We start from the raw sequence: 24,787 nt of genomic DNA on the forward strand, positions 1-24,787 counted from the left end.
TTTTGGCAAGTACCTAGTCCGATAGCGGAAAAATATTATTATATTACATATATACAATATATATGTAAATAATTACTTTAGCTTGTTTTACTTTCAACATTTATCGTAAATATTTAAGGAAATCTAAAATATTTTTCTTATTCCTTCAATCAAATTATTTTAAAACACCACAAAAATGTATGGAGTAAGTTGTAAATTTGTTAGTTTTTTTTAAATCTTATTTCAATGTTGTAGTTCAACGTAATTGGTTATTCATTCTGTTATCAAGTAATGTTAAAAATTTATTTATAAATGTTCGCAATGTTTACGATCATAATATAAATCCGTCATAATTTTTAAGATACTTGAGGTTACACGTGTAGGGTTATTATTTTGCTAAATATTAATAATAAATTAAGTATCACTACTAAAAAACTTATCCTGTTTCCTATTTTTGGTTTCTTTGGTTGGTTTGTGAGGAACAAGGTGATTATCGATATATTAACGAACATCGCCGGGACAACACCGGTGTATGTTCAGTATCAGGTGTCAATAATTTCAATCTATTTTTATGCCGTTTGAAGAAGCAGAAGACTTTCTTTATAAGATATATAGTATGTCATTGCTTCTTTTTAATCACTGAAATAAATAGCCATTGGTGTAGGTTAGATGTAACACTGGTCATTTAAATTGAAGGGTAACTTAACATTATTCTAATGATTATCGGTTATCACAACGCCTTAAACTCACCAAATGATGTCAAGAAACAACTTATTCGACACAATACCGATTGCTAGCAAAACCTGCCATTTTGTTTAAATTTCATTCTAATCAATTGACTAAAATAAATCCCAGTGTCTAATAAATGAAATTTAGCTAGCTGTTTCAGCACCTATCAAGTAACGCATCGCAAAATAACGGAAAAGAAATACGTATTACTAATATAAATGAATGCTGGATTTCAAAGCATAAAACTAATGTAGTACCTTCCTTAATGAAACATTAAAATGTGTAACATAATTGCAGACATTCTCAACGTAGTGTTTATAAAGACAGATCCTGTTATTTAATGATTATTCGAGACAATGTTTCTTTTAATATTACTGTTGTATACTCTCCCTCACATACAGGGCAGATACGTCATATCAGTGTACGGTGATGTTTATCATGATCGGGAGTTCTTTTCGAGAGTCTTCCCGTGGATAATAGATAATATAGGAGGAGACATCAGTGTTGATTATTACTTGTTAGGCAGCGGAAGATACTCGGTGCCACAGATATGCGCACTCAACGAGATGAAGATGAACATATTTTTACAAGCACAGTACTTGAAATGTGAAGCTGAAGGTAAGATGAGGACTGTTTATTAACAAATTTAAGACCCTTTTCCTCTCATTCTAAACTGACTATCGAACCACACTTCGCAAGTTGTAGGACAAAAATTTGTCAATGTATTATCCTGTTGTATACATTACTATCAACACACAATATACCATCCAAATTCCATCTAGTGTTACGATTAACGATAGACTCAAAACACAGGTTTGTTCAGTAACTTTGTGATGTGAAGGTATCAATTTTATTTAGATTTGTATTCAACTATTCCCGCACATATATAGTATTGTCTTATTGGTATTACATATATCAACAGGTAACCCAAGTGATAAATGTCTGTGCGAGACAGGAATAGATCCCGAAAAGTACAGGATCTGTGTTCAAAATAAAGGAAGCTACGCAGGGATCTCATCGGCAAAATTTTCACAACTAGGCCTCGACATCAGCCCGGTTATTGAAATAGGATACAGGAACACTATTTTTGGAGTAGAGGACAGTTGGTACTTGAAGAAAATCTGTACAATCTTCGGTGACAATCCCCCAAGAGGTTGTGTTAAACCTTTCTCGTGCAATAATACGAATATCGAAAGTGACAGGAAAGGTCTTGCTGTTTACAACTGCGAAAAGTGTCACACGAGCGTGGCCGTAGAAAGATCCATTGAATTATTAATAAAAAACGAAGATGGCCACACAACAACAACGAAGCCAACAGAACTCAGTTATACAACGGGTACATAAAATTAAGTCATTTGTACTTGTTAGCATTTATGAAGTCTGGTTGGTAGTTTAAAAATAATCTGGCTCGTGTATTATATTCGTAGTATTTTCTATATTATATGTAGTGTAATACGTTTGATATTGTTTCGTTTCTGAGTACGTTCACAATTGAATTTTCTCTGAGACAAACATTTCATTAAATATAAATGTGATCAAAAGAGCACGATCTATACATAATATACATTATACATCGAATTTTATTGTAAAAAAAATATTTTTATTGATTTTGCCTTAGAAAACCTTTCTTATTGCGCTTCAACATTACAAACACTAGTTTCTATTTAAACATGTTAGTCTAAATTTTATATATAAGATAATTTAAGCTTTTTTATTTTCTCTAATGTAGATTTATTTTAATTACAGACTATTCGAGGACGGATTTTGATTATGAAATATGATTTTGTGTTCGCGACATATTACGTGATACAAATGAATAATTTGAAGTTAACTAAGTTTATTTATTTTTTATTATAATACCCAAATTTAATCATAAAAAATTTATTGTCATAATAAACAAAATAATGCCCTTGTATAGTTATGATGTTTTTAAACACTCTGTGGGAAGTTCACAAAAAAATAATAATACATAAATAACAAATATAATCAAATAATTACGAATGTACATAGTTTATTAATGGTTTTAATTTTTTTATTCGTAAGATTATTCTCTATGACCTGGTTACTAAGTTGATCGTAATAATTTAAAAGACTAGACTTTTTCTACAAAAAATAACACGGAATGAGTCCTTACGAAAATTTAAATATTTGTCAGGAACATATTTTTCGTAGTTCTTTTATAAGGCATGTTTCAGTCAAATGGAAAAAAATTCTATGTGGTATATTAGTGTACGTTAAAATATCGTTTGGATAAACAAATCTACAGGCAAACTATGATGTGAAATGAAAATCATTAAATAAATTTATTACAGTAAACTATTTTAGCAGTTAAAGGAAGCGAAGCGTTGAAATAGAATAAACATTTTAAAGAGATCAATCATAATAAATCATACCTTCCTACTCCTACCTTTTCTTGACCAAACCTTTCTTGAAAATAATATATAATATGATCCCTCGACTCGCGGATGTTATTTATAAATCAGGAGGCTCGAGCCTCACTAAATTGCATTTCTGATTCAGAAACCTTCTCCGCTTGTTCATAAAAAATAATATATTCTTTATAAGTTTATTTCCATTATAAGTTTTTCTCTAGAGATATAATCAGATATTTTTCAAACTAAAAGTTTTATTGTACAAACTGCTTTTAAATTACCGACTGGCAGTAGCCGCGGGTACAACATCAGAGATATAATTTTTCCTGTCCGTTGTTGTACTTTTAAGATAAGTAAGAAATTAACATTGTTATTTATAAATCCCAATATTGTTCGTTATAATTTGATGATGCTCTTTCCATTTTAACAAAAACTAGTAATAAACATATATACAAACATCATTAAACAATAATATACTGACAGACATTCTCAACTCTGCCCGTGATCACTGTTGTTGAAAGGAACCGAAACGTCGGGAGTATGTAGTTTAAAAGAATAAAAACGTGTAGTATATCTGGAAATTTTAGTTTTATTTCAATAAATACCCGCGAAAATGTTAGTTATTATTATATGTAATGTAATAAATCGCGTAATATATTATTAAGTATTATTAAGCACACTTAATTATAATGTCATTTTATTTTTACATATTTTGTAATGAATTGGTGTTGTGTACGAATCAGCACAGAATGCATTTGAAGTCATTAACAAGCCCAAGGTAAACAGTGCGGTGAATTTAGTTTGACATACCAGTAGCATGTTATACAATTGCCGTTAGCGAACGCCCTGGTGACGGCGCCGGTACAGTCGTGTTGAATGACATGAAGCTGTATATAACTATTGAATATGTAAAAAGTATTAGTCGATCGTAAGTGTGAAAGAGTGTTCGTAGTATCACACGGTGTTGTCCGCGGGAATCTACCATAAATGCAATACTAATTCAGGTCCGTAGGGTGTAATTGGTTGAATTGATTATTTTCAAATAATCCGCACATGAACTCATTACGCTGACAAAACTTTGGATACATTAAGCAGATATTGATACAGCGTTATAAGATCGTCTTAAACCATGAAGTCATCCTTTAAGGTTTTTTTTTGTTCGAAGGAACATTTGTTGTAACATCTTTAGGAATCCGTAATCAATATTCCGACACAGCCCGCATTGGAAACGAGACCTCGCCTCTTCAATTGTTACGCACAACCTATCCAGGAACGCATTAGAATCTCGTCTAATATACATATTGTAATGTAATGAACTTAAATGCTTAAATATTATACATTTGTATTTACATGTATTCGAATTATATACATACATACATAAATATATAAATGTCGAAGCATCATTTCATATTTATTTTTTAAGAAGTGTGACGTCGGCAATGCTGCCGTCACTATCACTGTTTTCAGCATTCAGATTAACCATTTCCCATTTTCATTTAACTAATAAAACACTCACAAACACTTGCACTACTTTATTTCATACTTTAACTTGTAATTAGATAATCTACCTCCTGGATGGCTCTCACACTACTTTGTCCCTTCCGTTTTTGAATATAAATAGTCTTTGTGAAGTCATTACATTTACTCTTTTAATTTTAAACATTAAGCTACGCCGAACAGTCTTAGTTCTATCTTAGTACTATTCTTTAATACAAATCATACAACGATCTGTAGAACAAATAATTTTTAATGAAACTAATATTTCTCGGATGTGAATGTCTGGACATTGATCATAGTTACTGAAAAGTTAACGAAACGTCGGGAGTATGTAGTTTTAATCATAAATAAAGCACGCATAGTAAATCCGATATCTATTTGTTTCATTTAAATGAATAAAACTCGCGAAAGTATTAGATCTCATTACAAATAGTTTTGTTAAAGAAATTACTAACGCCATAACATTGTCACATCTACCCTCCAAAAGTAAAATACTTATGAAACAACTATCTTTTATAATGGTTAGATTTTTTATGAAAATTATAATGATTATAATACAATCGGTATTAGGTAGATTTGGCTATATTGAAAGAATTTTTTCTCCTGTCAATTGTTTTATTTTGCGTGCAAATGAAATAAAGTACATTTAAAACTAATTAAAATTAAATATTATGTTACTTGTTCCCGTTGTTATTATTAAATGAAATGTAACCAGCGAAATATGATACTTTATGATGTTATGTGTGGAACATCAGAAAGCTAATGGTGTCTGTGAATGACAGAGCACGATGAGTTCACTGCGGCTCGCTAGGTGCTTCATGTTAGCTTAAAACTCTCAACTTACTTTATTTAATACGCTGTTTGTTTATAACTTACTTACTTTATCATTTTACAAATGTATTAAAATATCAAATTAGTTTTGTAAAATAACATAATGTGAGGTAAAGTTAATGTTAAAAAGGAACTTCTTTTATTGAATAAACTTGTTTCACGTCAAAGGCTTTGTTTTAGTTGAGTTTTCGTTCTTGGAAAGTTTAAAATTCAATAGTCTCCAAGGATGTTCTGTAACATTTTTGTGGTCTAAATAGTTTTAATAACGTCTTTTTATTACTATAAAGAAATGTCAAAAGCCTGCTTTACATTTAATAATGTTTTTGTGTTTATTAATGTATATAACAGTTGTTCCCATACGTTTATTTTATACTAGCTGTTGCCCACGGCTCCGCCAGCGTTTTGGTCGCTTTTCGCTTAACCATATATATATATCAAACTTAAAATAATAACATACAGAAAAGAGATGATAACAAATGATAAACAACCACAACCAACAAACAACAATGAACTTTCGAACCGCATGGTAGTCATTACACAACGGAGAATCTTAACACCGCGATCTAGGTTGGTGACGTATGTTATCAACGCCATCTATCGAGAACAGTGTTCAACACTTCAACCGCGCCCGCGCGCACTGCGTTATTTCTTATTTTTGTTACATCTCATAAGTTTTAATATTAAGATTAACATATATTAGAACACATTTTTTTTTGGTAACTAATATAACTAACTAACTAATATATAATCTATAACTAAATCAATATTAAGTTGTAGTGTTTAAAAGTTTTGAAGCAGTGCTTGAAGTAAATTTTCAATTCACCATAACTTCTTTTCCCTTAACCGATTTTGACGAAACAAACTTTTGGCAATGCTCCTAATTATATGTAATCCAACTGTGAAAACCGTGTCCAAATCCGTTGAGTAGTTTGGAAGTTATAACGTACCAGACAGACAGACACACAAAAATTGTTTTTTTTTTGTTTCTATGACTCTTCTTTAATTGCCTCCTATCAGTTTTTTGGAAAAGTTTTAATGTACAGACATTCGATTTCTACTGTCTTATTATATGTATATTGATTGAACTTTAAATCTCTCTCTCTTCATATTAACTTTAAAGCTTTTAATATATTTCGATTATTAAAAAACAGTAAACAATACAATGATGCTTATTTTGGCATTTAGTTCTATAAAGTCCATAATCCACAGAATTTTCATTAACATTTAAGTCCATTACAGCTCCGTGATGACTATTCTGAGAACGTCGTATTTTGTATTATTATAGATTGTGATAACTACAGTTATTTTTGCAGGAAATCTTTTTAACAATTGTCCTTTTCTCGTGATGAAGTTATTAGTATTTTACTGATAAAGATAGTTGGAAGGTGTGAATTTCAATTATTTATCTGTATTTGATCTAGATACTTAATTTTTTTCGTCAATATCATTATTACGCGAAAATTATATCAGTAAATAAAACGAACATCATTATATTTAAATAAACATGTATCACCTCGCCGTAGGAATCAAAAGATAATATGAAGCACATAAGAAATATTATAACATACCTGTGAAAGATATCGAAGCCATCACTTAGCCTCATCTCTAAGACAAATAGGTTAAAGATGTGATTTTTATATTTTAATAATCGTTTCATTAAGCCTCTAGTTATCCTATAATCTCTGGTTGCTTGTGCTCAAACTTACACAACTTATTTATTATGTTTGTTGCCTATTTGTAAAAATAAAATTAAGTATATTGACATTAAATATAGGGCTAGTCCCATGAATCTTCGAGATCTAAGTGACTTGATCTAATTGCGAGCACCTGTAATACGAAACATCAAATTCTGTCCAATTTACAGCCAATGGATCGTATTTGGGCTTTCCGAGAACCTGTAAAACCTATGAGTACTTAAAATCAAGTATATAGAGTAAGAAAAAGTGAAGAGACATATTAATAATTAAAATAATATAGTGAACTAATAACTAAATGTTGAATCCGTTTTAATAGAAACGTCGTATTTAACTGAACTTTTATATTATACACCTAATACCAAACAACGGGTATCCTATAGTATGTACAATACATTTGATAAATTTCCATTTAATGTGTTTACGTTTAATTTACGTGGATAAGATTACATTCAGCATGGTACTTTGAAAAAAAAGAAATAATTAAAAAGAGTACGCAATGAAAAATACGCATCGCGTATAAAATAACAGTCTCTTAATGAAAAAATAATTCCTTTTATGTTTAATTATAATATTGAAACAGGTTATATCCACACTAAGCTGCACTAATTGTCTTTCTCTGAAAATAAGCCTGTCATATGTCAATATAACTATCAATAACTTTGTATTGATTACTGTTTGAATAATGCAAATGATTGTTATGAAAGACATACGCTAAAGTTTAAAAAAATATATCAATTCAATTTATATTTAAACTTTTAATAAATTTAATCTCAAACCAATGAATTATTGTAAAACTGAAAAAGCTTTTTTAAAATTTAAAGAACTGAGACAGTTTTTGTATTTTTTATTTGTATCTTTAAAACGTTTTGTTGTTGAATAATTGGAGTGAGTGTTAATATTGTAATACATTTTTTAATTTATAGAATTTATTAATAAAATATCATTGAACAATTCATTCGTCAATAAAATTGATTTAATACTTTGAATATTTTTGCTGGAAAATGTTATTAAAATTGATAAGTTAATTCCATTTTATTTGGAGTGATTGGATCGAATATTTGTTCCAAAATACTATTAGTTCGAAATTTTGTTGGATAAATATTACTTTGTTCATAAAAACATTGCCAATTACAAACAATGTAAATAATAAAACATGTGTGTAGTTTATTTTTAGCTAAACGTATTAATGCTTCCGTATAACAAACAAAGTGATAGGAGGAAAAGATAAAACCATTAACGACAACTTTCGGTGTCTACAGACAACAATTCTCTCAACCTCCCATCTCTGTCTGTATTTGCACCGATATTTACTAACAAATATTTTATTAAAATAAAGATGTTTGAAAGATTTCAATATAATATTCATTCTATTTGCTTCTAACTCATAATATAAACATTATGGAAAAATTATGAGTATTATACTTGTACGTATTATATATGTTTTTATGAGTATCGAAGACTTTCCACGTAGTTGCTTTCTTTAACCCCTCAGAGATCAGCACTTCAGTGTCTTAGCGGATACATAAACTTGTCGATATGACATACACTCTCAGGAGAGAAGGCATAGCGGCACAGGATTCTTCACATTACTTTATTATAAAGGCAGCTCTTGATATACAACAGATATGATTATATAATTGATAATGTTTTTAATAAAATAATATTTTATTAAGCTGTCCTAAAGATTTAGATGATATATGCCTGTTGATTAATTTAAAAAACATTTAAAATTATGATAAAATTAATTGTTAGCTAGCTAGCCACTGCTCTTGTCAAAAGTTTGAGCGTAAATCTATTGATATTCTTCATATATATATGTTTATATACATAGTACTTAAAATTAACACAAATAAATGTATTGTTTCGGAACGGTGTGATAGACGGCCCCATTTACTCTAAACTTGCACCGTACTTCTTCTCACTTCAAACGACATATTCATATTTAAATTTATGGTCAAACTTTCAATAGTTAGAGGCTGCAGGAAGCAATATAAGTTGCTTTCATTGTTCTACTTTTGAACTTAGCGCTTTAAGAAGTTTCTAATTTGTTATTGTGTTATATAAAAGCCGGTGTGGTTCGAGTGTTTGTGTATATTTTTCACGGTTCAAGTTATTATAGAAAGGAAGAGGTTTGAAATTTAAAATATGTAAAGAGTTTTTTAAAAATAAGATTATGTTCGACAAAATGGCCTTTTCGACTCCAATGCCATTACATATGTGAACTTTTAGATTAGGTATTTGAATATAAAATGAATGTTATCTGATTATGTGTGATTGCGTTTATTTGCCAGAAAAAAAATGTGTAGTTAGAATTAAATTAAATTAATTTAAAAAATAAGATTTGAATTTCTACGTTGTCTTTAGAACGATTATTGAGAATTTTCAAACAAATTTATTCCATGTCTTATATTAATTTAGATTATTCAATTCAAATATTGATTATTCAAAATAATAATCAATATTTATAAAAATTTTCTTCCCTTGCTGTACATTTCAAATACGCTTTTATATTACGACGTTAAATTAGAACAACTCACAATTGCTCTAACAATAGCTCCTAGCATATAATTCATTCGCGCTTTTCAACGTGAACACCTTGAAAAATTAAATATTTTCTCATATTAGACATTGCTGTAGGAATATAATAAACAAAATATATCGAAGTGAAGACGTTATTATTATTCATAGCTTGCACTGGCATCGGAGTCCCTTCGTGTTTTGGTAAGCTTACAAACTAAGCAAAACCCGGAGAAAAGTCTGTATTTGTGTTTTCATTTGCACTCACCAGCTACGAACATCCATGGAAAGCAAACATATTTTCCCATGAATTTATTGCGACTGTCTGCCGTTATTCACAATTTAATTTTTCATCCTCTTTAATGTTACGTATCCTCCACACACGTTAATTGATTGTTATACTTTAATTTCTTTTTATGCAGTGTGCTTCTCATTTTTATATCGTTGCCCTTATTCGCAGAACATTCTGATGTTTAGGAGTCAAGTTTTAAACAAATTAAAAGATGATGTTTATTATTGGAACAAACAGTTTATTTTTCTGACTTATGTTTTGTCACGCTCCGTTATTACTTAATTTTTATTTTCTTGAAAAGTATGAAAATTAATATAATTTTATATAATTAATATTTGAAGCTGAATTCGTTTGAAAGTAGATATTAGAGTTTAAATTCTTGTATATTTTGTTGAGAAAGGCGGCAAACGAGCAGACGGCCTACTTGATGGTCAGTAGTCACCGTCGCCCATGGACATCTTCAACATAAGAGATGAAACGGAAGCGTTGACAACCTTGGTTGTTGGGGAAGAGGGAGGGGTGTGAACAATTAGATGGCAGGAAAGGGTGGGAAAAGGAAAAGAGCAATCGGCTCTCTCCAGTGCTGTAGCTAGGTAACCAAGGACCCTGGGGCAAATAAAACAATGGGGCCCACTGCTATCAAAACTGGTAAGGTTTTTTGAAGTAAAATCATTAAATATACAAATACCTTAAAAATGCTAAGCAACTTTATCATCAGTTCTTTTTCGTGCAGGTAATAAAACTATTAAACACTAACAACATCATCATCATCATCATCATCATCAGCCTATAGGAGCCCACTGCTGAGCAAAGGCCTCTTCTCACATGGAGTAGGTTAGAGCATTAATCACCACGCTTGCCCAAGACGGGTTGGCGATTTAAATCTCATAATTTGAAATTATAAGACCAGGTTTCCTCACGATGTTTTCCTTCACTAACAACATAAATTACAATTATTTTAATACTTGGTTTAGGTATTGGGCAATAAAAAGAAATAGTTTATAATATATTTATTTATTTATTTGTTAATAGATACGTTGCACCAGCTTACAGCTTAAGCTAGGGCCTATTATATCGGAATATTTTCTTTGGAAATTGTAACACTTTTGTAATAAAGTTGCTTCATCAACATGTAATGAAAATGTTGGTGTTAGAAATTCGTATGTTTGACAAACGGCACTCATGCCAGTAAACGGGTCGATAGATTTCGAGTTTGATCTCCAAGCACTCAATCATTTTATTCTGAATTGTTGCACACAGTTATTTTGTAGATCCTAAAAACATAAAAAACACAATTTTAAAAACCCCTGATATTAGACAGTTAATAAGTATGAATAATTTTAAAACAAAATAAAATTATTATTATTAACTTTGGGCATATCTAAAACTTGCTACAAAATGTGATCATAGGTCACAAGCTTTTGTCCTTTGTAGAACTCTACAAAGGACAAACAATTTCCATGGTATCCTTCCTGACTTAAGTCTTCTCGATGTCCTCTTAAAGCCAAAGAACTCTTTGCTAGGGTAAGTATTATATCAAATAACCTTCGAAGAACCATTTTCCAAAAGGATGTTTCTTTGCGAATTTCATTTTCAAGTTCCTTGTCGATAGTACGAGTTTTTTCCAAAATTCATACACAGCACATGTTTCCGTATGGTCTCTCGAATAACTGTGTTGTTTAATTCTTTCTGATAAATGTTTTCAATTACGAGTTCCCGTACACCAGACATTATTCCTCTGTGAAGAAAATAACCAGCAGGGTTGACAATAGGCCGCGTCTAGTATTTTGTAATAACACAACCAAAAATGATTAATTGGTCCATATTTTGAACTTGAAACGTAGTATGACATTGAAAAACACCAATTGTCCTGGTCAATATCAGTTGGAAAAGGTCCTAATGGCTGTAAAGTTCCCATATCAAGAATTTGACGTCTGTTATTATCATTTAGTATTTTGTTCGTGAAGTTTCCCAAGTCATAAAGCGATTTATCGAACACATTTTCGAAAAATGTGAGGTCTGTGACTTCTCCAAATCATCCGTTCTTATGTTCAAACATCATCAACGTTCACATGATCGGTGGCGGAAGTATCTTCAACTGCAATAATTGTTGAATCTTCTTCAGTAGGTTTCTCAGCCAACACTGCAGTTACCACATTTTTTGAGTTACTATCAATAGAAATATTTTCTCCAGAAGTTCTTACAAAAGGCTGACTAAAAAACTTGTCAATTTTGGGAAGTTTTTGTTTACTTTCTCCTCCTTTTTGGCGTTGTTTGCGTTTAAATGCACCACTGGGTTTCTTTTTTTTTGTCCATAATATTAGTTTTCTAATTTATTTATGCAATATTTATGTAAAATTATTCTCAAGTAGGTACTCACTGTTCACTGACAACGTTACAAGTAAATCTGTAAAAGGAAAGAGAAACGTAATGATACGATACAAGACGTCCTTGGGGAATCCCCGGCAAACATTATATCGCCGTCAGTGTTACCACATTTGACGGTTTAAAAAATTACAAAAAAACATCACGTAAAGATTGGCAAAAAGAGTAGAAAATCGCTGGTCGCCTCTGTGCTTTTCTCATATGCTATACATTAATTTTTTAACCATTCTCGAAAAAAAATCTAGACTCGAAGTTTACAATCGCGAATCACAAAAACGCACATCGATAAATAATAATATACAGATATTGATATCCGACAATTCGAGGAAAACGTTAATAACACTGTCAACCAACACAAATAATTTAGGGGAATTCCCTTTTTACAACTTTGAAATTCTCACAACTGAGTTGCCATGATTAAACTCGAGTTGTCATATTTAGTTTGAAAATGGGAGAAATTTCCAAAAGTTGAGTTCGATTGAGATATTTTGAGAGAGGGTGGTACTAACCTGGTCAAACCAGTCCATTTCCGAACTGTAGTCACTTGACCACAGCTAGGCTTTACCACCTTAACAATTATATGGTAAAACTTAATTAATATATATTTTTACATTTCAAAACATGTTGGTATGATTCTTCATAACTTTGATTTCACTTATAACTCTTTCATATGTAAAGCATATAATATTAAATATATTTAAGGCAATTTTATTTTTTAAGACCTTGACATTCAACAGTATAACTCTCAGAGAAATTTAAAATCTTTTCTTATTTTTTATTAATTCAGAAATATATTACGATAAACGTTTTATCTTAAATATTATTTTGGTGGGATTTCTTTTAAGTTGATATTTTATTAACATTTTCAATGCATTACTAAAAGTCTACAATTACCTTGTGTTACATAAATGTAGCACTGTACTATAAATTACTTTAATATTTCATTACCCTTCTGAAGGTTTTTGTCCAACATTACCGTATTTTGTTTCTTACTTATGGCTCTGATATCTGTTTAGGACTTAAGCTTAGAGATATGTATTTATATATATATCGAAACATATTTTATGTTTTACATGTAGTTAATATTCTACATAACCAATTTTATTTGGGTCTGATAATATTTTATTAAAATAATAACTGCTCAGTTTTTAACATGTCAGTATTTATTATTTAGAATCCTCTTTTTTAGAAATTATACTATAACAATTATAAAAGAATATCTTTGAAAGTTTTTAAATGTTTATTTTATTAAAATACATATTTCTAACGACTATCTACCGAGAAGATCGCGTACATTTCTGGCGCCAGTCTTTATTCCTTCCCAGGTCTCTTTTGCGTAATGTTCCACGAGTTCGGGTTCAATCAGAAATCCTGAAAGACCTGTTCCAAATATAGAACCAGGTAGCTCATAAACATAAGAGAATGGAATGTTAAACCGGTTCGCATAGTCCATGGCTGTTCCTGAAGCTGGGTATAAAACAAGTCCAGCGTTCCCAACTGTATAATTTTCATTAAATATTAATTTCATGTCGTCAATAGCTTTAGCCATATTTAAACCTATCTGTTGCAAAGAGAATGCATTAGGCAGTAAATCGCCACTACCCCAACCATAAAGAATCATACTTCCATAGCTGTGGAGATCTATGAAGAGATCGATACGATTTCTATATTCTTCCATGATTCTGCTTATAATGACTGTCTCGGGTTCAGAAGATGGACGGGATCCATGGAAGATTTCGGAGCATACACTACTGCTTGAGCCGCTTCCCCACTTTATATCGAAGTTTCTGTTCAGGTCTACACCGACACAAAAGTCCCCAGGAACAAAACCAGTAGCACGGTTCTTTCGCCAGAACCGGTCCTGTAATGTACATATATATACAGTGACTCATAAATAAATATAAATGTGGCTATGGCAAACGTCTATGAACACCAATATTTTGATATTATTCTTACCTCATTGTGTGTCAATTCATATCCATCTGGGTTAGCAACAGGTAATATAATCCAATCTATGGTGTCTATCAGATCCGATTCTGTGACATTTACAACCAGTTTCTCAATGGCCCAGAGTGTTGGTGGGAGTGTCACCCATTCGCGAGCATGCAGAAGTGATTCAACAAAAACTATTGGTTTTCTTACATCCTAGAACAGATATGACAATTCATATATCTTGAAAAATAATATCACAGTCTGATTCTAAATTATCATGAAAGATATTTTGTTAGACCTGGAAATTAGTTGATGAAATTTTAAGATACTTTATGTCTCTGCCTTCAAAAGATTTTCCAGCATTTACAAGTGTGACAGTATTTGGATAGGATTCCGCCAGAGTTTCGAGGTATGAGTCCACCTGGAAATTATAAACAAGATGCAATTTTAAAAATTAACTTAAATAAGGTAAATTTAAAGAATAATTATTTAGAATAGTATGAGCAAGTATGCTTAATAGTTAAATCAATAGTAACCGGTTATAGTCGCTCAAAGAAATCATGATAATAAGGGAACTTTAGTTACGCTACCAATTTGGTAAGGAACTGAGTACTCTATGTCTATAAGGTATTGGGCGAAAACTGATTTCACATTATTGAAATGCGTAGAAAACTAATCGCACAAGCATCTAAGGAATTTGATTTCGTTCAAAAGTGCGGTGAATATTCATATTTTAATATGTTATTGTGATTGGTTTGAAAAAGTTAACGTTATTGGCACTTACTTCAGATAGTTTATAAATTCTGTCAAACCCAATTTTCCCTCTATATCCTGATTTGAAGTGATTTTTGCGAAGCGCTTTCTCATTTAATGTATCTTCTAAATCTAAAGCCCTAAAATTATTAGAAAAGTTAAAATGCTGGGGAAATTTTAGCTTATATAGAGTACTTTTGGGTTTTCTCCTCATACATGAAATATCAGCAAAACACGAAAAAAAAATTCTTTATATAATATGTACTAGTAATGGTAATTGCTATTTATATCTATTCTATCTTTTAAACTATTTTAATCTAGCTATTTTCATTTTAAATCATGTACAGTTTCCACATTAAAATAAAAATTGTTACCATTAAAATTTAAACAACATTAATTTTATACTTTTAACAATTATTGTTATGTGTAATGACAAAAATTATTTTTAACATCAAATATTTTATCAAAATTAGTAATCGATCGATAAGAGACAGTTTTATTTTTAATATTATCTCAACATAGTCTTACTGTTAAAAACGTTACTATACGAAACAAAAAAAAATGAGCTCTACACAGTATTATAAGGCATCGTATGTTCAAACTGCACAATCTCTGTCGTCCACTCTACTCGTAATCTTACCTAATATTTAATTTCATTTAATAAGCTGATAGGATTGTTTAGTGCTTTGATTATTCATATTAAATATAAATCTACAATAATAGAGACAACACGTCACCTTTTAATATTATCTGTTTCTATTTGGAACTCAAACCCGTATTCAGAGAGTTCACTCCTAAACGGTTCATTGCTTTCTTTAGAGACCAACACTGCAGCATCATTGCCTGGGAATGGTAAAACCCACACGTCCAAATCCAAAACTTCTGCTAAGGAGTACAAATATTTCATTTGTTTCTCATCTTGAATTTTTATTTTGAAAAGCGAGTGTCTGAAATTTTCATAGAAGTCATTATATTGAACAACGTATAAGATAAGGTCATCCATTATAATGTTGTTATGCTATTGTGTCTACTCTGAGTCACAAATGACAAAATATTTTAAATAGTATTTACAGACTGTAGACTATGAAATATGTAGAAAAACTAACGAAGAATTATTTTGTTTATTTTCTCATTAAATATAATTAAATATAATTCAGTACTGAACTCACCCATCATACATTTCATGTTTTGCGTGTACGAAACAAAAAGTCAAAACGAAGCTTAATAATAATCGCATGACTGTATCAGATCAAGTAGACTCTAATAATAAAGAATGAGAGCGATAATCATGAATATTTATTTCATTATGAAGTGATTGATAAAAGTCATAGACGATAACCTAAAAAAACGTGACTTATTAGGATTACCTAACTAATATATATAAATAAAAATTAGACTGCCTATAATTTTTGATTTATAAAATTTTTTTAGTTGCCTAAATTTATTCTTCATCAATTTATTGAATTTGGTATTATTTTATATATACATTCAGTTAAGATGACAGTGTGTAGCTAGCTAAGTGACATAATTTGTAACTTATATGGCAGGCAACCTTTGGTAGAGGGATATTCTTAAAAATTGTCATAGTTGTGATTTTTTTTTAATTTAATAATTTTAAGCACGTTAGATGGTTTGTTATCACTTATTTTTACATATATGCATAAAACATTAAACTTAAAGCCGGGTTTTTATCATAGAGGAGTTTTATGAGTCCTGCTCTTCTGAACGAATTGTCCATCTTTATTTGACACTATAATTATATAATTTAGACTTAAATTTACTTCACAAAATTTCAAAAGTTTTTCTATGGATGACGTCGTTTTTATAATTATATAATTGGAAGCGAGAGGTGTAAGTGGGAGCGAGGTGTTTAATGGCTAAATCCCTCTACAATCCACTTAAAGACTTGGGTCCGTCCAGAACTAATATCAATTCATTCTTGGAACGTACTTCGAAGGCAGACCTAGTAGGTTATTTTCAAATTTGGTTAGGTCGAGAGGAGCTCGGACGGTGGAGATGAGCGTTTAACGCGCGTTAGATAGGGGCCCCTTAACCCTACAACTGGGTCGCAAGTCCCAGGTACTGTTGAAGCTCCTCTCCCTACAACGCGATGGATCCGGCACCCGCACGGTGAATCCATTGAATGCTACGAGGTTTCGTGTGTAGGTACATACTCCGGACTAAAGCTCACGAGAGATAATTCTAAGTCAGAAAAATAGTTCGTGCTGGGAGGACAATACAGAACCTCTAGAACGGTTTCAGTTCCAATAAAAATCTATTTCATATAAGAAGTTATCCGCCGTGCCCGAATAAACAGAATAAGATATTAATAAAATTTTAATTGGAATACTTCGGCGGAAATAAATAGCAACACCGCCTCTAACTTTTCCAGTGCTTTCGTAGCGGATCAACATAAAAAAAAACTGAGGGAAAAAACATAGTAGAAGTTAAATAAGATTTAAAACAACTTTCGCAGTAAGAATACTTGGATACATATTACTAGCGTCAAAGAATTCTTGACAATGTCCAAGAAAACTTTGAGAATTAATATAGCAAATGTTACAATGGTCATAATAAGGTCTGAGCTTACTAAGAGCTTCAACAACAAAAGGAATCGTCCTCACATGCAGGACAATAGGGACTTTTATTATTATGTATAAAGTAAGAGTGAAAAAATTATTTTAAAATAAAAATATCAATAGAGATTTTATAACCAATTAAATATAACAAAACACAAAATTAATAATAAATTAAATTTACAATTACATGTATAGAAGTTAAAGAAACCGATGTATTAAAAATTTTTGTTTGAGGACTGCTGATCAGCTACAGCTGACTGACAGACTGACTGAGTAACTCATCAGTATACAACTGATGAGTTACCAATATAAGTAAATACATATATAGCGGCGCTATGACGTCATGAAGCTCTCGTATGGCGGGTGCCATTAATCATTGATATTTTAATTTATGGCTATTACATATTTTTTTTAAGTTTATAGAATCTATTGTTTGTCATAATTACTAGTAAAATAAATCAAAAACAATTAAATAAACAAAAGTGTAAGATAATTTTTTACGACATGATTTCTGCATAAATACGATTGTTTGACTTACCTGAGTCGGTTGAGCGTGGGCCGTTTAATACAAATACAAAGAAACCGTGAAGAGATGAAGAAATACAAGAATACTGTGAAAAGTTGAAGATTTATTCCGAATAATTGTGGAATTCACCGAGGTTTCATATGAACCATATAAAAGAAACCCCGTCACAACCTTGATTACTAACAACGAATGAAATCAATGTCATAATCGCTTAATAAAAGTAGAAAATGGTAATTTCTTTTGTCTGTAATTCGTTTTATTTTTAACGTTAAAAAGAAATATTAAAGAATAAATTTTTATTTTTAATGCTAGTCCATACACGATATGTGTGAACTGGCTTTTGTCTTTTTTTTTTGTTTAAAATTATTAAATGTATATTTTCCAAATTCTGCACCAGAATAAGGTTTTACGAGTGTCCTGAAGTAATTCTCAAATTACCAAGACAGATAACTTAAAAAAAACCTTTTTAGGATAAAGTGGGAAGAAAATATAGCCGCCATTCAGTTTAATGCGCTGGTCTCAAAGGATCCGAGTATAATCGTTTGGCAATGTACAATGTTATCTGAATATTTGGAGACAGAACCAGATGGGGCCCAATTCTAGGAAAGAACTCGTGAGGTTTAATTCTCAAAAGCTAAGACAGAAGAAATAGGATAATAAAGAAAGTGTCAATAAGAAAAAAAATTAAAAATATATGGTCATCGCAAATATAATTACTATCCTGTACAGAATAACTTCACCGGACATATTGTGATTTCAAATGTCAGTCTCGTAACGGAGACAGTGTTATAAAGTGGAACCGGGGTCGGTAAATCTATCACGTGTCATACAAATAACTGGATTTTGATTTCATGTAAAGCGTTATCAAAAGCGATAGGACGAGTAATATTTTATCACGAGACGTCTCAGTCGACGGCTTGTGATCTTTTCATAAATCTGTTACAATTAATTGAACGTTTGTAATAAAAAAATGTTTATGAACATGAATTCTATTATATTTTTATTAGGTTGTTTTTGTGTATTAAACTGAACAAACAGAGCTGTCAAATGAAATTAATCAAAGAGTATTAAAGATTATCTATAAACCACTAGAATTAACAATTTATTGTGATAAACGGTTTGTTTTGAGCTAATTATTGTATATACATTTCGAATTCCGATCTTACGACATGCTTGTCTTTTTTGTTTTTAGTTTTATCTTAAGTGTCATCGCTAAAAATGAAATTTATATGGGGTAAGTTATCCAACCGGACTGGTTTTGAACGTTCTCGATCCGATTCAGATAGTAGTTGATACACCATTAGATGTTGGACGAGAATCTTAGATGAAGTAAATGTTCAACTCAAAGTTCACTTGTTGCAAACGATCGCTAGATAGTTGGAGACATGCTTTACTGAAACTTTTAACATTGTCATTAGAGGATACAACTTGTTAAACTGAGTTGCACCATCTAAAGTACCAAATTTGAAATCTATACAGTTATGTAAAATAATTTTACATTAATTTTTACCTAAGGATCAGACAGTTATAGCTCTAATCGAACTCTTCGTTTCATTATTACTCTTGTGACCTTGCTACCATTATCTATATTTATGTTTTTTTTTAGCCATCGAGTTTATAAAATTAAACTTGAAACAACCGAGCAATCGAATAAGTTTTATTTACTCAAAGATGACGTCATAGATTTCTGGCAGAAACCTTCTTTGAAGCATAAAGTGGAAGGTAAAGCTATGGTGCCTCCTTCACATTTTGGTTGGTTTGAAAAACAATTGAATGATATGAATATTGAGAAGAATATTTATATAGATGATGTTTATGAGTAAGTAAACTATTTTCTACAAACACATTTCTTTTGTTCTTCATGAAGATAAATATTTTTTTCTATGGAAATTATAAAAGCCAGTCTCATACTAGTAACTGATTTATTGCCAAAACCCATAACAAGTATATGTACCTTATCGTATATATTTGTATTTTATTGGAAAACATTCATATTTTTGGTCACAATAAAAAACATTTATGTATGAAATTACATTATGGCTATTGCTATAATTCTCAAGCAAAAATATCTTATAGGAATTATCTTATCTGAAGATACTAATAAGACGTTTAGAATGTGAAAGGGAATTAAAATGATTACTGTGCAGATAACGGAAAATATATGATTTTTAATCAAGATATTGATGGTATGGGCAGGTGTTTAAATAATGATTAAATTTGTCCAATGACTATATAGTTCAGAATATTTAACTTGTAACTATAGTTAAAAATATTTTATTACTAATGAAATAAACACTAGAACTGTATTTTTCTAAACCAAGTAAACATTCAAATATAACATTTATGCTGACTGGTTATAAAATTCTAAAATTTAACATCTATACTCAACTTCAAAATATGCTCCCCGTTAAATATATATATATATATATATATATTATTAAATTTAGTATTAGGCATTAATAAATGAAACTAATATTTTTCGGATATACTACGCGTGCTTTATTTTTGGTTAAAACTACATACTCCCGACGTTTCGGAAATAAAGCATGCGTTGTATATCCGAAAAAAAATTATTTTTATTTAAATGAATAAAACTCACGAAAGTCTTAGATCTCATTAATAAATACCAAATAAAACCTTCAGATATTTAAAGGAGCATGACACCCGTCAAGCACGAAGAAACGATGAGGACGATGTATTCAGTTTCGATGGCTATCATAGATTTGATCAAGTAAGTTTTATAATATGTGAAACTTGCGTGAGAACATATTTAAATGAAACTACTATTTAAATCTTAATCTTACAAAATTTTATTAGTATACATCTTGACAAACATTTAGATTTTTTACTGTTATGTAATTATGACCAGACGAGATGACTGTGTCTGTCAGTTAATGTTGATTTTGTCATCTAAAGCTAACGATTTTGTAATTGTGTATTGGTGAATTCTGTCTAGACGCAAGTCTTTTCATAATTGTATGTTTGCGTGTCGTCAGTTGTATTTCTAATTAAACTTTCTGTTTTAGGTTTTGAATTATATGAAAGGGTTAAATGGGACTTCTTTACCAGGTGTTGATGTAGAATTCGTTGAAGTTGGATATACAGATGAGAACAGAACTTTGGCATATTTGAGAATAAATTCCAAAACAAGTGAAGAGGGAACACAAAGGCCCATAGTAATTATTGAGGCTGGGGTTAATCCTAGAGAGTGGATAACAATACCGACTGCTCTTAATATTGCAAATAAACTTATTGAAGGAAATCAAACGAAATTAGCACAAAATTTGGAATGGATTATTTTACCAGTTCTCAATCCAGATGGTTATGAATTTACACATAATTCGAATGTAAGATTAATGTAACTTTATTTTATATTTATTACATGTGCTAAGCTTGCCATTATAGACATCTATCGCCACGATCTCGACATCCTACGTAGATTCCATACTTTTCTTCAAAATTTATGATGCGTTGTCTTCTGGTTAGAAAGGCTTTATATCATACATAATCATTTTAACACATAATAAATTGTAGCTCCATATTTCCTAAGATCGGACACAATGAACGTGGCTCTATATACCTAAGTTAGTTTCACAAATTATATAAACCTGTAAGGCCAATTAGGATTCCAGCATCTGCATAAAATCACACTTATGAGGTCATAATTCTGATTTTATGTATATTTTTTCTTAGGATAATTTAAGTGAAAAGAATACTAATTTATTAAAATATTTCAGCGACTTTGGACGAAATCAAGAAGCACCAGAAGTAACTTAGGTTTTATATGCCCAGGAGTGAATATTAACAGAAACTTTGACATTGACTGGATGTTTTCTGACTCCAGCACTAGTCCGTGTAGTCATCTGTATGGTGGGATTGAAAGCTTTTCAGAACCGGAGTCCCAAATAATAAGAAAACTCATCGAAGAACATGGTAATCGAATCAAACTATACATTTCCCTACAAAACAATGGAGGATTTGTATCTTATCCCTGGCAATACGAGAGAGCTGCAAGTGGAATGTTCAGACAACACCATTTATTGGGATTAGAAATGATTTCAGCCATAGCAGATAATTACAAGTTAGACATAGGCTCCTTAGCTTTAGGAGATAGGGCTTCTGGAACTAGCAGTGATTATGTTATGAGTAGAAATGTTTTATACACATTCAATATTGATATAAAACAATGCGAGGGTGATGTTCTTGTACCTGAGGCTGAAATAAGACCAATCGCTGAACGGGTATGGAGAGCAGTCGCTGTAGCCGCTGGAAATATGATAAGTTGAATTATTTATATAAGTATTAATTAGTATTAATTATAAGTTTAAAACTGCTTCGGCTTGATATGACCAGATACTATTAGGATTTAGTACGACTAGTATACATGAAACTCTTTTTTTCGATAGGTTTAACTATTATCGTAGAACATTTCTACTATTATGACTATCAGGTTTTAGCTACTACACACAACGTGATCAAGAAAAACAAGTTTTCTTTAGTCTTCAAAATAAAAATCGCGAGTGCTATCCAAAAACGTAGTTTTATTTGAATTTAAACTCATGAAAACTTGAGATATTATTAAATTAGCTGAGTTTAGTCTGATATTAAATAAGAATATTAGGAACATTTATAGAAAAATATATAAATATATATAATATATATATTAGATATATAAATATTATGAAGTTAAACGCTCTATTTTATGTGAAAACTGTGAATATTCAAGGAAATATTTTGTACAAATCTTGAGTGCAATATAAAGCAAGAAACTTTTAATGAAAGACAACTTTAGCATTCAAAATAAAATTGTAACCGAATAAGTTTTATTTGCAAGGCCAAGCCGGTACTTTTATGAAATTTGTTAACAGAATATATTTTACTACTTTTTCGAAAAATAAGTAGACGATAAGGTTATGTCATCTGCGAATTAAAAGTGTTTTATATTTATAGAATAGATAATTTATTATGATTAGATACGTTTTGATTTTTTAAGAATTTTTTTTAAAGAAAAAATAATATGATTTTGTTTCTTTCCTAAATGTTAAAGTATTGATACTTTTATCTTTTTATGTATATGGAGTTACATGTCATTTAACATAAAACCCACAGAACATTGAAATAAAGGATACTTTAAATCAAAACACAATTATGTTTTAAAAAAGATTAAGTTTGCGAAGGTTCCTTAGTAAATAATATATGTTCCAAAAATAATATAATGGAAATAAAACGTTGCATGTGAAAATATATTGATATTATTTGTATAAAAAATTCCGGCTGGGGTAAATTGAATAACACATTTCCAAATTGGAAATTGATCCCTCCTTCGACAAACGAAATCTCATTTTAAAATCCCAACGTTATCGGCGCCCGGAAAATTTAATATGCTCTCATAAAATTGGTTACTTAGTAACCTAAGTGTCTATTTTCAAAGGTTTAAGCATTGGCTGGCTTCTTTGTGATCTTTGTTATTCTGTAATTTTATGTTTAAAAAAAAAACGGTTTTTAGTCTTTTGATATTTACATAGTTTTTTAAATTATAGAGTGATTTCTGACTTCTGTGTGGTTATAATTAGCCAGATTATCTCGTAGTTTATTTCAAATATGTTGCCTCTGTGGAAACTTAAACGTTAGTGTCGTCAATGGTTCGGGATACAAAACGGGATCAGATTGTTAGTTAATCTTCCACCGGGAAACACTATCGTGGATCGAATGAAGTCAGATGTTAAAGCTACTACACGTTTGTCCGTTGTAGGAATTGTGTTTTTCTATTATCACAAACCTATGCAAGGTTCCAGTACATTAACTATTCCTACTATTAATGTTATGACAAAGCGTAGTATCTTCTAATTCACTCACAAAACTTGAAAGAAATACACTATTGATGGAATTAGGTTTTCTATTTTCTCAAAACAAAAAAAAAGCAAATGTCCGAGTCATGTTGCGTATTGAGGACAGAGTGACGTTAAGCCGAAACCATTGAGGGTTTTACCATTATTACCATTTACTTTAGTAGTGATCGCAGTTTTAATACATCATAGTTTGTAATAGATATCGATATTAATCTATATAACTTTAAGATTTTTCTTTATACGTTTTCTTATTGAACATATGACACTAAAATTATTTATACACACCATAATGTAGTAGTGACGTTACCGTCTTCAATTACAATCAAAATGTTAAAAACATTCGTAACACCTATAAATATAAAAAAGCACCTTGAGTCCGTAAACGGATTTAATAAACATTACAGCTACATATTTTGAATCGATAATTTGCTTCAAAATTACAGCCCTAGTGTCCATTTAGCAAAACAACAGTCACGTCGCCCATGGGACTAGATTTCTCTTTACGGTTCCTTAAGCCCAGTGTATAATATTAAATTTAATTATGATTTCACTTCAATATCTTAAAACTTTTTTAATCTGTTTCTATCTTTCATTAAAATTCACTTTAGAACCACTGAGTTTTAACAACAAACATTTATGTTATTTTTTATCAAAGTAATATTGAGTTAAAAATATATGACTTAATTCTTGCTTTGAATCGAACCCATTTATGTGATGATTAACATATAAAAGACAATTTTCTCATAAATAAATTAAATTGTATTAAATTAAATGTAAACACAACCTAAGCAAACAAAGAATCTTTGAATACTTCCATTATTACTTTTTCGTTGCGAAAAACAAAGGGAT

The 24,787-nt window shown here is 30.4% G+C and overlaps 3 protein-coding genes across 3 annotated transcripts; 2 read left to right on the plus strand and 1 right to left on the minus strand.

Moving 5' to 3' along the window:
* The first annotated feature begins 1,036 nt into the window (after positions 1-1,036).
* LOC116774513 (uncharacterized) lies at positions 1,037-2,539 on the plus strand. Its single transcript, XM_032667260.2, has 3 exons — positions 1,037-1,326; positions 1,631-2,044; positions 2,455-2,539. The coding sequence occupies exons 1-3, from the start codon at positions 1,065-1,067 to the stop codon at positions 2,487-2,489; spliced, it is 711 nt and encodes a 236-aa protein (XP_032523151.2). The 5' UTR covers positions 1,037-1,064; the 3' UTR covers positions 2,490-2,539.
* A 10,981-nt stretch (positions 2,540-13,520) lies between these two features.
* Positions 13,521-16,284, minus strand: LOC116774352 (carboxypeptidase B-like). The gene is made up of 6 exons (XM_032667059.2): positions 16,154-16,284; positions 15,722-15,931; positions 15,016-15,124; positions 14,530-14,652; positions 14,256-14,444; positions 13,521-14,160 (listed from the first exon to the last, which is right to left on the minus strand). The coding sequence occupies exons 1-6, from the start codon at positions 16,219-16,221 to the stop codon at positions 13,570-13,572; spliced, it is 1,290 nt and encodes a 429-aa protein (XP_032522950.2). The 5' UTR covers positions 16,222-16,284; the 3' UTR covers positions 13,521-13,569.
* Positions 16,285-19,124: 2,840 nt separating this feature from the next.
* Positions 19,125-22,753, plus strand: LOC116774512 (carboxypeptidase B-like). The gene is made up of 5 exons (XM_061524917.1): positions 19,125-19,323; positions 19,696-19,908; positions 20,733-20,820; positions 21,116-21,436; positions 21,827-22,753. The coding sequence occupies exons 1-5, from the start codon at positions 19,259-19,261 to the stop codon at positions 22,373-22,375; spliced, it is 1,236 nt and encodes a 411-aa protein (XP_061380901.1). The 5' UTR covers positions 19,125-19,258; the 3' UTR covers positions 22,376-22,753.
* The last annotated feature ends 2,034 nt before the right edge of the window (positions 22,754-24,787 follow it).

Source organism: Danaus plexippus, chromosome 26 (genome assembly GCF_018135715.1).
Source record: "Danaus plexippus chromosome 26, MEX_DaPlex, whole genome shotgun sequence".
Classification (NCBI taxonomy): domain Eukaryota; kingdom Metazoa; phylum Arthropoda; class Insecta; order Lepidoptera; family Nymphalidae; genus Danaus; species Danaus plexippus.

Bases quoted from the DNA above. Each gene is read 5' to 3' on its own strand.
- LOC116774513 (XM_032667260.2), top strand. From the start codon at position 1,065: ATGTTTCTTTTAATATTACTGTTGTATACTCTCCCTCACATACAGGGC. The intron at 1,327-1,630 runs GTAAGATGAGGA...ATATATCAACAG, and splicing joins CTTGAAATGTGAAGCTGAAG to GTAACCCAAGTGATAAATGT. The intron at 2,045-2,454 runs GTACATAAAATT...TTTTAATTACAG, and splicing joins AGAACTCAGTTATACAACGG to ACTATTCGAGGACGGATTTT.
- LOC116774352 (XM_032667059.2), bottom strand. From the start codon at position 16,221: ATGCGATTATTATTAAGCTTCGTTTTGACTTTTTGTTTCGTACACGCA. The intron at 15,932-16,153 runs GTGAGTTCAGTA...TGAAAATTTCAG, and splicing joins AAACATGAAATGTATGATGG to ACACTCGCTTTTCAAAATAA. The intron at 15,125-15,721 runs GTGACGTGTTGT...TAATAATTTTAG, and splicing joins GAAACAGATAATATTAAAAG to GGCTTTAGATTTAGAAGATA.
- LOC116774512 (XM_061524917.1), top strand. From the start codon at position 19,259: ATGCTTGTCTTTTTTGTTTTTAGTTTTATCTTAAGTGTCATCGCTAAA. The intron at 20,821-21,115 runs GTAAGTTTTATA...TTTCTGTTTTAG, and splicing joins GCTATCATAGATTTGATCAA to GTTTTGAATTATATGAAAGG. The intron at 21,437-21,826 runs GTAAGATTAATG...AAAATATTTCAG, and splicing joins AATTTACACATAATTCGAAT to CGACTTTGGACGAAATCAAG.